Source organism: Adelges cooleyi, unplaced genomic scaffold, assembly GCF_023614345.1.
Source record: "Adelges cooleyi isolate 19-005CV unplaced genomic scaffold, UGA_ACOO_1.1 ACOO_flye_CR_arks_rails_tigmint_CR_PRNA_232, whole genome shotgun sequence".
Taxonomy (NCBI): Eukaryota; Metazoa; Arthropoda; class Insecta; order Hemiptera; family Adelgidae; genus Adelges; species Adelges cooleyi.
In genome coordinates, this window is record NW_026095896.1 from 1 (window position 1) to 10,620 (window position 10,620).

General features: G+C 38.0%; 2 protein-coding genes across 2 annotated transcripts; both read left to right on the plus strand.

Annotated features, from left to right (window-relative positions):
• Positions 1 to 2,627: 2,627 nt before the first annotated feature.
• On the plus strand, positions 2,628 to 6,623 carry LOC126836305 (uncharacterized). Its single transcript, XM_050569533.1, has 4 exons — positions 2,628 to 4,148; positions 4,229 to 5,081; positions 5,810 to 6,520; positions 6,574 to 6,623. Exons 1-4 carry the CDS (start codon positions 2,628 to 2,630, stop codon positions 6,621 to 6,623), a joined length of 3,135 nt encoding a protein of 1,044 aa, XP_050425490.1.
• Positions 6,624 to 6,840: 217 nt separating this feature from the next.
• LOC126836303 (uncharacterized) lies at positions 6,841 to 7,791 on the plus strand. The gene has a single exon (XM_050569532.1). The coding sequence runs from the start codon at positions 6,841 to 6,843 to the stop codon at positions 7,789 to 7,791; it is 951 nt and encodes a 316-aa protein (XP_050425489.1).
• Positions 7,792 to 10,620: the final 2,829 nt, after the last annotated feature.

The following is a 10,620-nucleotide window of genomic DNA, read 5'->3' on the forward strand; positions in this document are numbered from 1 at the left end:
TATCGATTTATCGTAACCCCCCTTCCCCAGGAAAGATATCAATATTTTTTTTTAAATGTTCGTGCAGTTTTAGGATTTAAGAGCTGAAAACTAGTCCGAAGAGAAGTCTGACATGTAACATGTGTTTTCGGGGTCGCCGATTTTAAATTTGATATCAGTTTTCCATTATACTCCTTGCTTAAGGTGTTGAGTAATAATGGGGAGGGAGGGGTTGAGGTATTGGGGGGGGAGGGAAGGTAATTTCCAACAAATTATTTAAATGATAAAATTATTATTTTCTATTTGGTATACTTATTTTGTAGTCGTATACTAAATTTAAAGTTTTTAAACCCATAATAGTCTTCAAAATCCACGTTCATAGTGTTTATGTCACTCTCAGGTTTACTCAATATAAAAAAAATTGTTTACTGCAAAATTTGTTCTGAACATCATAACTAAATAACCAGCACGATCTAAGCCACATAAGGTGTGCGTCAAGCACAGTCTAAACTAGCACACTCTAATCCAAGTACAGTGAGCATTTGGGACATTTAAAGTGTTCCACTCAATATCTTATATGGTTTAATCAGTTTAAAAGTGACTATTCAAAACAGGTTGTTGATCAGTCAAAACTTACAGCAAATCATTCTTAATTTTAAAAAAAACAATTGAAAATATGCGTCCTCACTTCAGTCTCAAAAGCTGATAGCCCTTTGGAAGAAATAAATTGATAAAAATGTCAATACAATATTGTCCAATATTGTAAAATAAAAAAAAACTTTAATGCCTAAATTCAAATTATTTCAATAGAAACTGAGTATGTAGACTACTTTAGCTGAAGAGCTATAGAAACGGTTTTCGATACATGCATAGATTTTAATTGTGTCTGTTTTATTAACCGTTAAACTTAATTAGCCAAAATAGTTGCCCATAGAAAAAAATCACCGTTAAAAAATCCAACGACAACTGTTGAGGCTATAACAGGTAATGGAGCGCAATTCTATGCCGGTAATCGCCAATGATACAGATGCCCTCTTATCTTGGTTGTCGCGGCCGTCCACACCACTCCGCCCTACTCCGCACGATCTATACTGGCAATACTACCGGTCAGCTGTTCACACACACACACACACACACATATACGCACCGGGTTATACTATGTAAACAAATGTGCCACGCCCGTATTATCAGTGTTAGTAGTGCACTTGTTGCATTCTTGTGAATTTGAAGTATATAATATTAATCTAGACTTTTTTGTGTGTTTTTCTTCAGTTTTTTTTAGTTTTAAGTGTTATTATAGTATTTTTAAGCCATAAGGGCACTATGATTTTTTATTATTATTGTCTTAAGGACAAAAGATTGTTTATTATTGTATCTTTAAGCCATAAGGGCATTATTGAGTTGTCATAAGGACAAAAAACTATTTTAATATTTTTGTTTTGTTGTTCACTTTACTTTGTGTCTAGTATTATTTAGGTTTAGGTAGCAGCCCTGGCCAGCGGTTTGCAGTTCTTCGGTTTGTGAGTACTTTTTATTTATACCATATTTTATTGAGTTTGTTTTATTTGTATTTTAGTTAACTACTGTGAATTATTGGAACATATTTTGATCTCATTTACTAAATACGAGTTAGGGCGATAGACATAAGGTTAATCGTACCATTTATATTGCTAGTTAGCCATAAGGGTTCAATCTAGTCAATAATCAATATTTGTATTTGTGAATAATTTTTGTTGTTCTAATAACCACCTTAGTTATCAAAATACTTTTAACGTCATAAGCTTTAAGCACTCACTTAACTTTACCTTTTAATCTAGTCATTACTATATTAATTATTTATTTGTGTTTGTGAATTATTATTCACAGACCAGATTAATTTATTATTGTGCCAAAAGGGCAATTAATTCTTTTTAGTTTACCAATCTTTTTTTTTATACTAATTATTTATTTGTGTTTGTGAATTTTATTCACAATTGTATCTTGAGCCAAAAGGGCTAATTATTTATTTATTACCATTTATTATAGCATTTTATTGAATATTATTATTATTATTATTATCATCGAGTTTGAGTTTTATTTATTTAGTTTTTAGTTATAGTTTTAAGTTTCCTACACATTCACACTATACACACTAAACACACTTTTGCACCACATAGCTCACTGGTCTTGCGTAGGCGATCCCTCACACTTCCAGTGAGACTATTTACCCCACTACCCACACAGCACTGATCGGTAAGTGTAAAGCAATTGGTAACCGGGTAAGTGGCCTATTATTGTCCGCCCCCGGCCCGTTCATTTTGGTGACCTCGACGTGATATTTTTTATTTTTTATACCGTTCTAGTGTTCTGTGTTTTGTTGTTCAATTTTGAATTTCATTTTGTGTGTTGAATCATTTCTATTGAGTTATTTTGTGAATTTTAGTAAACTCTTGGAAACGCGTTACCAAATTTAATAGTGTTTTTAATTAAATTTCTTTAGTAAATAAAAAAGTAATAGTAAAATTGAGTGATTTAATTTGAGACTGAGTAACTAACCAATTTGGGTACTTTAATTTCGTTATTATTTTATATTATTTTTTTTTTTGTCTTATTTGGTATTTAAAATCTGTGTTTTTCGATATTATTCTGCTTCGTTCTAATTCATCAAAATGGTACTAGACGAAAACGCACAAAAACTGTTGACAGAATTAAAACGAAAACGAGGCGTTGTTAAAGCTTCACTTACGCGCGTTCGAACATTTATTTCAAAATTCGATCCATCCGAACAAGCTTTATCACTACTGGAGTTCAGACAGGAAGAGCTTCCTCAAATAAATCGTAAGTTTGATGGTATTCAATGCGAAATTGAACTTATTGATTCTGATGACACTGAAGAAGCTGAGTTGGAAAGGGATAGATTTGAAAGTGAATATTTTGCAATACGATCACAAATCCAAGAAATTATCAATCAAGAAAAGGGATTAAATACAACGGGCCACAATCAATCGTACGGTGGCACATACGTTCCGGCTCGAGTTCAATTAGCGCCAATTCCTTTACCCAAGTTTGACGGCGATATTCAAAAGTGGTCGTCCTTTTATGACGTCTTTAAAGCTATGGTGCACAATGATGACGCATACTCAGTTGCTCAAAAGTTCTTCTATCTGCGTTCGTGTTTAGAAGGATCAGCATTGGATTTAGTGCGCTCAATTCCTGTTAGTGACGCCAATTACGAAACTGTTGTCAGGCGGTTAATACAAAGATTTGACAATCAAAGCCTGGTGATACAGTCACATATTCAGTCCATACTCGACTGTCCTCAAGTCGAAGAAGCATCCTCTGAGACAATAAACGAATTATACTCCTGTGTATGTACTCAGGTTGCAGCTCTTAAGGCGTTAAATCAACCAGTTGAGCATTGGGACGCATGGTTGATAACAATTGTAACTAGCCGTTTGGATAAGGGGACCGCCCATTCATGGCTGCTGCACCAGAAAAACACTAAATTGCCAAAATATTCAGACCTCGAAACATTTCTTGCTAGTCGATGTGTCGCATTAGAAGCTTCAAGGACCCGATCTAAGCCTACGGGGGGAGCGTCAACGATCTCCAACGTTAAGAAGAGCAATTTGGTGCCAAAAAGGTCCTTGGTAGTTTCCAGTGCAACAGAATCATGTCATTGCTGTTCTGGAAATCACAAGCTGTATTTTTGTGACAAGTTCAAGGGATTTTCATTAGCTGAGCGTCTCTCATTCGTGCGAAAAGAATCACTCTGTTTCAATTGCCTATCACCTAGACACTTATCTAATGCATGCAAGTCAATTTATACTTGTCGTTATTGCAAACGAGGCCATAACACATTGTTGCATTTTGAAAAGCCCAAAGATGTGGCCAAGCCTAAGGCGGACGATGGTACGGTTTCCTCTCCAAATCAAAGCACTGCACTCTTAGCTGGTGATGGCCGAGCTCATGTTTTTCTTGCTACCGCTGTCATTATAGTTCTTGACAAATTTGGAAATAAATGCCAATGTCGAGTTATACTCGACAGTGGCTCACAAATTAATTTCATATCTAAAAGATTGGCAACCTTGCTACAATTACCGGCAAGAAAGACCTGTTTACCAATAAGTGGAATAGGTGCAAAGCAAGTCCAAGCAGCATCGTCCATAAATATTAAGGTGTCATCTCGAGTAAGTGACATGAAGTGGACCTACTTTGCTATGTATTACCAAATATTGTCTCTGCGTTACAATCATGTGCTGAACCTCAGGGAGGATGGAACATACCATCAGAGCTGATTCCACAACTGGCAGATCCAGATTTTGACAAACATCGGGCAGTTGATCTTCTGATAGGCGGTGGCATATTCTTTGATATTTTGGGCACTGAGCGACGGATGCTTCTGCCTGCAGCCTTGTGCTTGCAAGAGAGCCAATTTGGATGGGTAGTAACTGGTGAATTAGAGGCCACTTGTTTATTAGGGATCAACTCTGTGGGTGAAGCCCTTGAAGAAGATTGGAAGGCATTACTGCTAAGAGAGGATTCAGGTTATGGTCAGACATCTAAGTCAAACTTGAAGAGTTTAGAGGAGACAGAGACTGTTCAGCATTACCACGAAACTGCCATGCGAAACGAAAATGGACGTTTCGTTCTTCGTTTACCGGTCAAGGAAACCGTGCATAAATTGGGAAACAGTATAACAATGGCGACATCACGGTTCTTTAGTGTTGAAAGACGACTGCAACGCGATCAGCATTTGCGCACGGAATACATCAAGTTCATGCAGGAATATTTGGATATGGGACACATGAAATGCGTATCTAATGAAACAACAATCCCGGACAGATCATACTATTTACCACACCATGCAGTGCTGAAGACATCCAGTTTAACAACAAAACTTCGCGTAGTGTTTGACGCTTCAGCAAACAGTTCTTCCGGGTTATCTTTAAATGATGTACTTAAGCGTGGTCCAACAGTGCAAGAAGAGTTATTTGCTATTTTGGCCCGTTTTAGGAAATATCAATACGTGATAACATCAGACATTGAAAAGATGTTCAGACAGATTGAAATCTCAGAGCGAGACTGGGACCTACAACGAATTTTATGGAGAGCGGATCCCAGTAAGACTCTTCAGACCTATCGTTTAACTACTGTCACGTATGGGACAACACCTGCCTCATTTTTATCCACCCAATGCCTTATCAGTCTTGCAGAACAAAATGAGCAAACGTATCCAGAGCATCAAGTGTCATAAGACAAGACTTCTACATGGACGACTTAATGACTGGCTGTGATACTGAAGCAGAATGTCTCCAATTGCAGCAAGAAGTAAGCACAATACTGGATTCTGCAAAAATGCCATTGCGTAAGTGGTGTTCTAACTCAGAGTCCGTGTTAAAAGGTATTGGAAAAAATGAACAAGACCCACTTTTCACACTGGATATTAGCGATGATGATACTGTCAAATCATTAGGGCTGGGTTGGAAACCATTCATTGATCACTTCCGATTCAATATAATTGCCATTTCTAGAGATACTAAACTAACTAAGCGGACACTGTTATCTCAGTTAAATAGGATATTTGATCCTCTAGGGTTTCTCTCACCAGTCCTCGTTAAAGGAAAAATATTTCTCAAACAACTATGGCAGCTGAAGGTTGACTGGGATTCGCCACTTCAAGAGGAATTGCAAAAACGATGGCGCCTTTATTACTCTGAGTTAGAAAAGCTTAAGGAACTATCTATTCCCCGAAAATGTATTTACAATGCTAACGCCTTAGTTGAGTTACATGGATTCTGTGACGCATCTATGGAAGCCTATGGTGCCTGCATTTATGTTCGTTCATTAGGCTATGACGGGAAATGGCATGCACAGCTTTTGTGTTCAAAGACTCGAGTTGCTCCACTTAAAGGAGTGACTATTCCTAGATTGGAGCTTAATGGAGCAGTACTGTTAGTGCAATTAGCATACAAGGTTGCAGAGTCATGGAAAATAAATGTGCAATCATTTAAACTCTGGACAGATTCCATGATTGTACTCGGTTGGCTGAATAGTGATTCTAGTAGATTAAAGACATACGTGGCTAACAGAGTCGTTCAAATACTTGAGGTATCGACTGCGGAGCAATGGCGACATGTGAGAACCGATGAGAATCCTGCAGACGTTGTCTCTAGAGGTCTAAGGCCACAGGACTTAGTCGACAACAACATATGGTGGACGGGCCCGAGCTGGCTTTCGGAAGACGAGAGTGGTTGGCCACGTATCGCAAACGTAAGGATGGCAGAGGACGACGTGCCTGAACTGCGAACAATTCGGTTAGCTTTAACTGGCATGATAGTGCCAGAAATGGACATGCTACAACATCATTCGGAGTGGAGCCGATTAAAAAGAGCAACCGCTTGGCTCTGGCGCTTCATCGACTATCAGTGGCCGCGATTCTCAAAGGTTGTTCATGAAACCAGTTATCTAACGGTGAGTGAGTTGCGAAGAGCCGAGTCTTCAATATTGAGAAGAGTTCAGACAGAGGCTTTTCCGGAGGAACTTCGGGCGCTACAAAACGGTAAGGAGTTGCCGACTCGGAGTAAGCTAAGATGTTTGCACCCATTTTTGAAGGATGGACTCATTCTGGTAGGAGGACGGTTGAAGAATGCCAACATACCTGATACGCAGAGACACCCTATTGTCTTACCACCTAGCCACAAGGTAACTCGATTGTTAATGGAGTATACACACAAGGAATTGCTGCACGGTGGTCCTCAAAGCATGCTGGCTGAAATGAGAAGGCGCTATTGGCCATTAAGAGGCCGGGTGATGGCACGCTCCGTGGCGCATAAGTGTGTAAGGTGCATACGCGTCAAGCCAACTATGCTACAACCAATTATGGCTCCATTACCACGGGATCGAGTTCAGTGCAGTAGGCCGTTTGCTATAAGTGGCGTAGATTTTGCGGGACCACTCATCATTAGAAGTGGAGTACGCCGAGTAAGTGGCAGGAAAGCATGGATCGCAGTGTACGTTTGTTTCTCTACAAGAGCTGTCCACTTAGAGCCTGTGGAAGATCTCACGAGTAGTGCATTTATTGCTAGCCTGCGACGGTTCATGGCACGTCGAGGCAAGTGCACTAAAATCTACAGCGACAACGGCACGAATTTTGTGGGAGCACAAAAAGAGCTAAGTCCTTTTTTAGCTGGTATCGACGACAAGATGGCAAAAGAGGGAGTAGAGTGGCATTTCAACCCACCATCCGCCCCTCATTTCGGTGGTTTGTGGGAGAGCGCAGTAAAGACGACAAAGTTCCACTTAACACGCGTGATAAAGGATGCTCGTCTAACTTTAGGAGAGTTAACCACGTTGTTGTGCCAGGTGGAAGCGTGCGTTAACTCGCGGCCTATGACACCGCTTAACAGTGACCCTTCAGAAGCGGAAGCAATCACCCCAGCTCATTTCTTAATTGGTGGCCCAATGATGATACCACCAGAAGCGAACATATCCGAAGAGGACGTTCAACATCTACGTCGTTGGCGCTTTGTGCAAGGCTTAATGCAAGGCTTCTGGAGGCGATGGCATGCCGAATATCTACCACAACTTCAGGTGCGAGGCAAGTGGGCTTACCAGAAAAAGGACCTAGTAGTTGGAGACGTGGTTATTATAAAAGAGGACTGTACTCCACCAACAAAGTGGAAGCTAGGACGAGTAGTGCAACTACACCCAGGGAAAGATGGCACAGTTCGAGTAGTCACATTAAAAACTGCCAATAATAATGAGCTCCGTCGGCCCGCCGTAAAACTCTGTCGACTGCCAATCGAGTCAGAAGACAACCAAAATGAATAGTATTGTGGTTGAAACTTAAGGTTTCAACGGGGGGAGGATGTTGAGGCTATAACAGGTAATGGAGCGCAATTCTATGCCGGTTATCGCCAATGATACAGATGCCCTCTTATCTTGGTTGTCGCGGCCGTCCACACCACTCCGCCCTACTCCGCACGATCTATACTGGCAATACTACCGGTCAGCTGTTCACACACACACACACACACACATATACGCACCGGGTTATACTATGTAAACAAATGTGCCACGCCCGTATTATCAGTGTTAGTAGTGCACTTTTTGCATTCTTGTGAATTTGAAGTATATAATATTAATCTAGACTTTTTTGTGTGTTTTTCTTCAGTGTTTTTTAGTTTTAAGTGTTATTATAGTATTTTTAAGCCATAAGGGCACTATGATTTTTTATTATTATTGTCTTAAGGACAAAAGATTGTTTATTATTGTATTTTTAAGCCATAAGGGCATTATTGAGTTGTCATAAGGACAAAAAACTATTTTAATATTTTTGTTTTGTTGTTCACTTTACTTTGTGTCTAGTATTATTTAGGTTTAGGTAGCAGCCCTGGCCAGCGGTTTGCAGTTCTTCGGTTTGTGAGTACTTTTTATTTATACCATATTTTATTGAGTTTGTTTTATTTGTATTTTAGTTAACTACTGTGAATTATTGGAACATATTTTGATCTCATTTACTAAATACGAGTTAGGGCGATAGACATAAGGTTAATCGTACCATTTATATTGCTAGTTAGCCATAAGGGTTCAATCTAGTCAATAATCAATATTTGTATTTGTGAATAATTTTTGTTGTTCTAATAACCACCTTAGTTATCAAAATACTTTTAACGTCATAAGCTTTAAGCACTCACTTAACTTTACCTTTTAATCTAGTCATTACTATATTAATTATTTATTTGTGTTTGTGAATTATTATTCACAGACCAGATTAATTTATTATTGTGCCAAAAGGGCAATTAATTCTTTTTAGTTTACCAATCTTTTTTTTTATACTAATTATTTATTTGTGTTTGTGAATTTTATTCACAATTGTATCTTGAGCCAAAAGGGCTAATTATTTATTTATTACCATTTATTATAGCATTTTATTGAATATTATTATTATTATTATTATCATCGAGTTTGAGTTTTATTTATTTAGTTTTTAGTTATAGTTTTAAGTTTCCTACACATTCACACTATACACACTAAACACACTTTTGCACCACATAGCTCACTGGTCTTGCGTAGGCGATCCCTCACACTTCCAGTGAGACTATTTACCCCACTACCCACACAGCACTGATCGGTAAGTGTAAAGCAATTGGTAACCGGGTAAGTGGCCTATTATTGTCCGCCCCCGGCCCGTTCAACAACAGTGTGTTTAAAATTTTTTTTTTATTAAGATTTAAGTGTTTGAATACAATATAGATTATAAAATGTTTAAAGTACAGAAGTCAACGGTAGATAGGTATCATTTTCATACACATTATATTACTCTACAGTATTTTTCACAAAGGTAGTCGCGTTGAAAATAAAATATAAAAAACACATGCTGGTTACACACGACCTTTTAAGTTATGGCGTTATAAGAAAGGTTATAATTTGTTTACAAAAACAATTGTGGTAAGACCGAAATGTATAGGCTACAAATCGGGTGATAATGTGTGTAGAGAAAAAAAACTGAACACGGTAAAATATTTAACAACAAAATGTTTGATTACAATAAAAAATATAATAATGATAAACACGCAAAATATGACCACACAGAATTTCATAGTTTTTCTTACATTAAATTATTTTGGTGATTTAAATCGCTGTGGCTCAGACCTATCTGTTCAATAGAGGATGAAATAACTCCACCATCGGTCAGGAAGATGTCTCTTTATGGCTTCTTGACCAGTGGGATTGCGTTCGACCCGACAACTGTTTCTTATTTCAAATCATTGTGCGTTGCTCTGTTTCTCTACAAGAATCTAGTAGGTGAAATAAGCATCTGCCCGAACGATGCCACTCTATTTATCATAGTTAAAATCATTTATCCCTTATAATGATTCTACCTAGTGCTTATACGATTTTATTTCAACCCAAATAACCACAACTTGTTAATTATTTCTCATCGTAAAAATCACTAATATTTCCATTTTTATATTTTATACCAAATTATCTGATACTCGTGAGGTCTGTGTTCCACTGAGAAGTTTTCTATCACAATCTTGCCAATATCGCGACCGATCAGATAGAAGATTAACGGCCGTGTTGATCAATTTCATCTTGTAAAGTCAGGCCTTGATAATCGGTGAGCTTAATAATATACTGTGGTGTAAGCGAATACGGCCGTGAAACCAAGTCGGAAGGAAAGACGGGCCATTTGCGCCTTTTGTGTAAACTATTCTTTTGCAGAACGAAAGAATGTTTTAACAAGGTAAAAGAAGTCTATGTGATCTCGGAAGAGGACAGTAGAACTAGCAATGTAATCAACTCGTTTTTAGTGATCTCGGAGTTACCTAAAACCCAAACAAACTGAACTACTATAACAGAACAGGAAATACGAGACAAGAAAAATCGAATAACAAGGGAAGATATTTTAGAGCTAAATGCAGAGGTGGATTTAGTATTTTTTTTTTAATTACATCAGAAAGGAACTCATTTTTCTCGATACGCCTTTTTTTTTACTTTTTAGTAACTAGTAGAATTGCTTGCTCTGAATCACCTTGGTAGCAGCGAGTCGCACATTAGATTTCCGAGCAATATAAAAAACCTTAAACAAATAATAGAATAGTCTGAAAACAATTTGGCACACAATTTGACACAAGTCAGTATAATGTAATAGTA

Excerpts from the sequence above, each read along its gene's own strand:
- LOC126836305 (XM_050569533.1), top strand. The coding sequence starts at position 2,628 with ATGGTACTAGACGAAAACGCACAAAAACTGTTGACAGAATTAAAACGA. Across the intron at positions 5,082-5,809 it reads TTTATGGAGAGCGGATCCCA|GCTATGACGGGAAATGGCAT; the intron begins GTAAGACTCTTC and ends TTCGTTCATTAG. Across the intron at positions 6,521-6,573 it reads ACTTCGGGCGCTACAAAACG|GATGGACTCATTCTGGTAGG; the intron begins GTAAGGAGTTGC and ends CCATTTTTGAAG.
- LOC126836303 (XM_050569532.1), top strand. The coding sequence starts at position 6,841 with ATGGCTCCATTACCACGGGATCGAGTTCAGTGCAGTAGGCCGTTTGCT.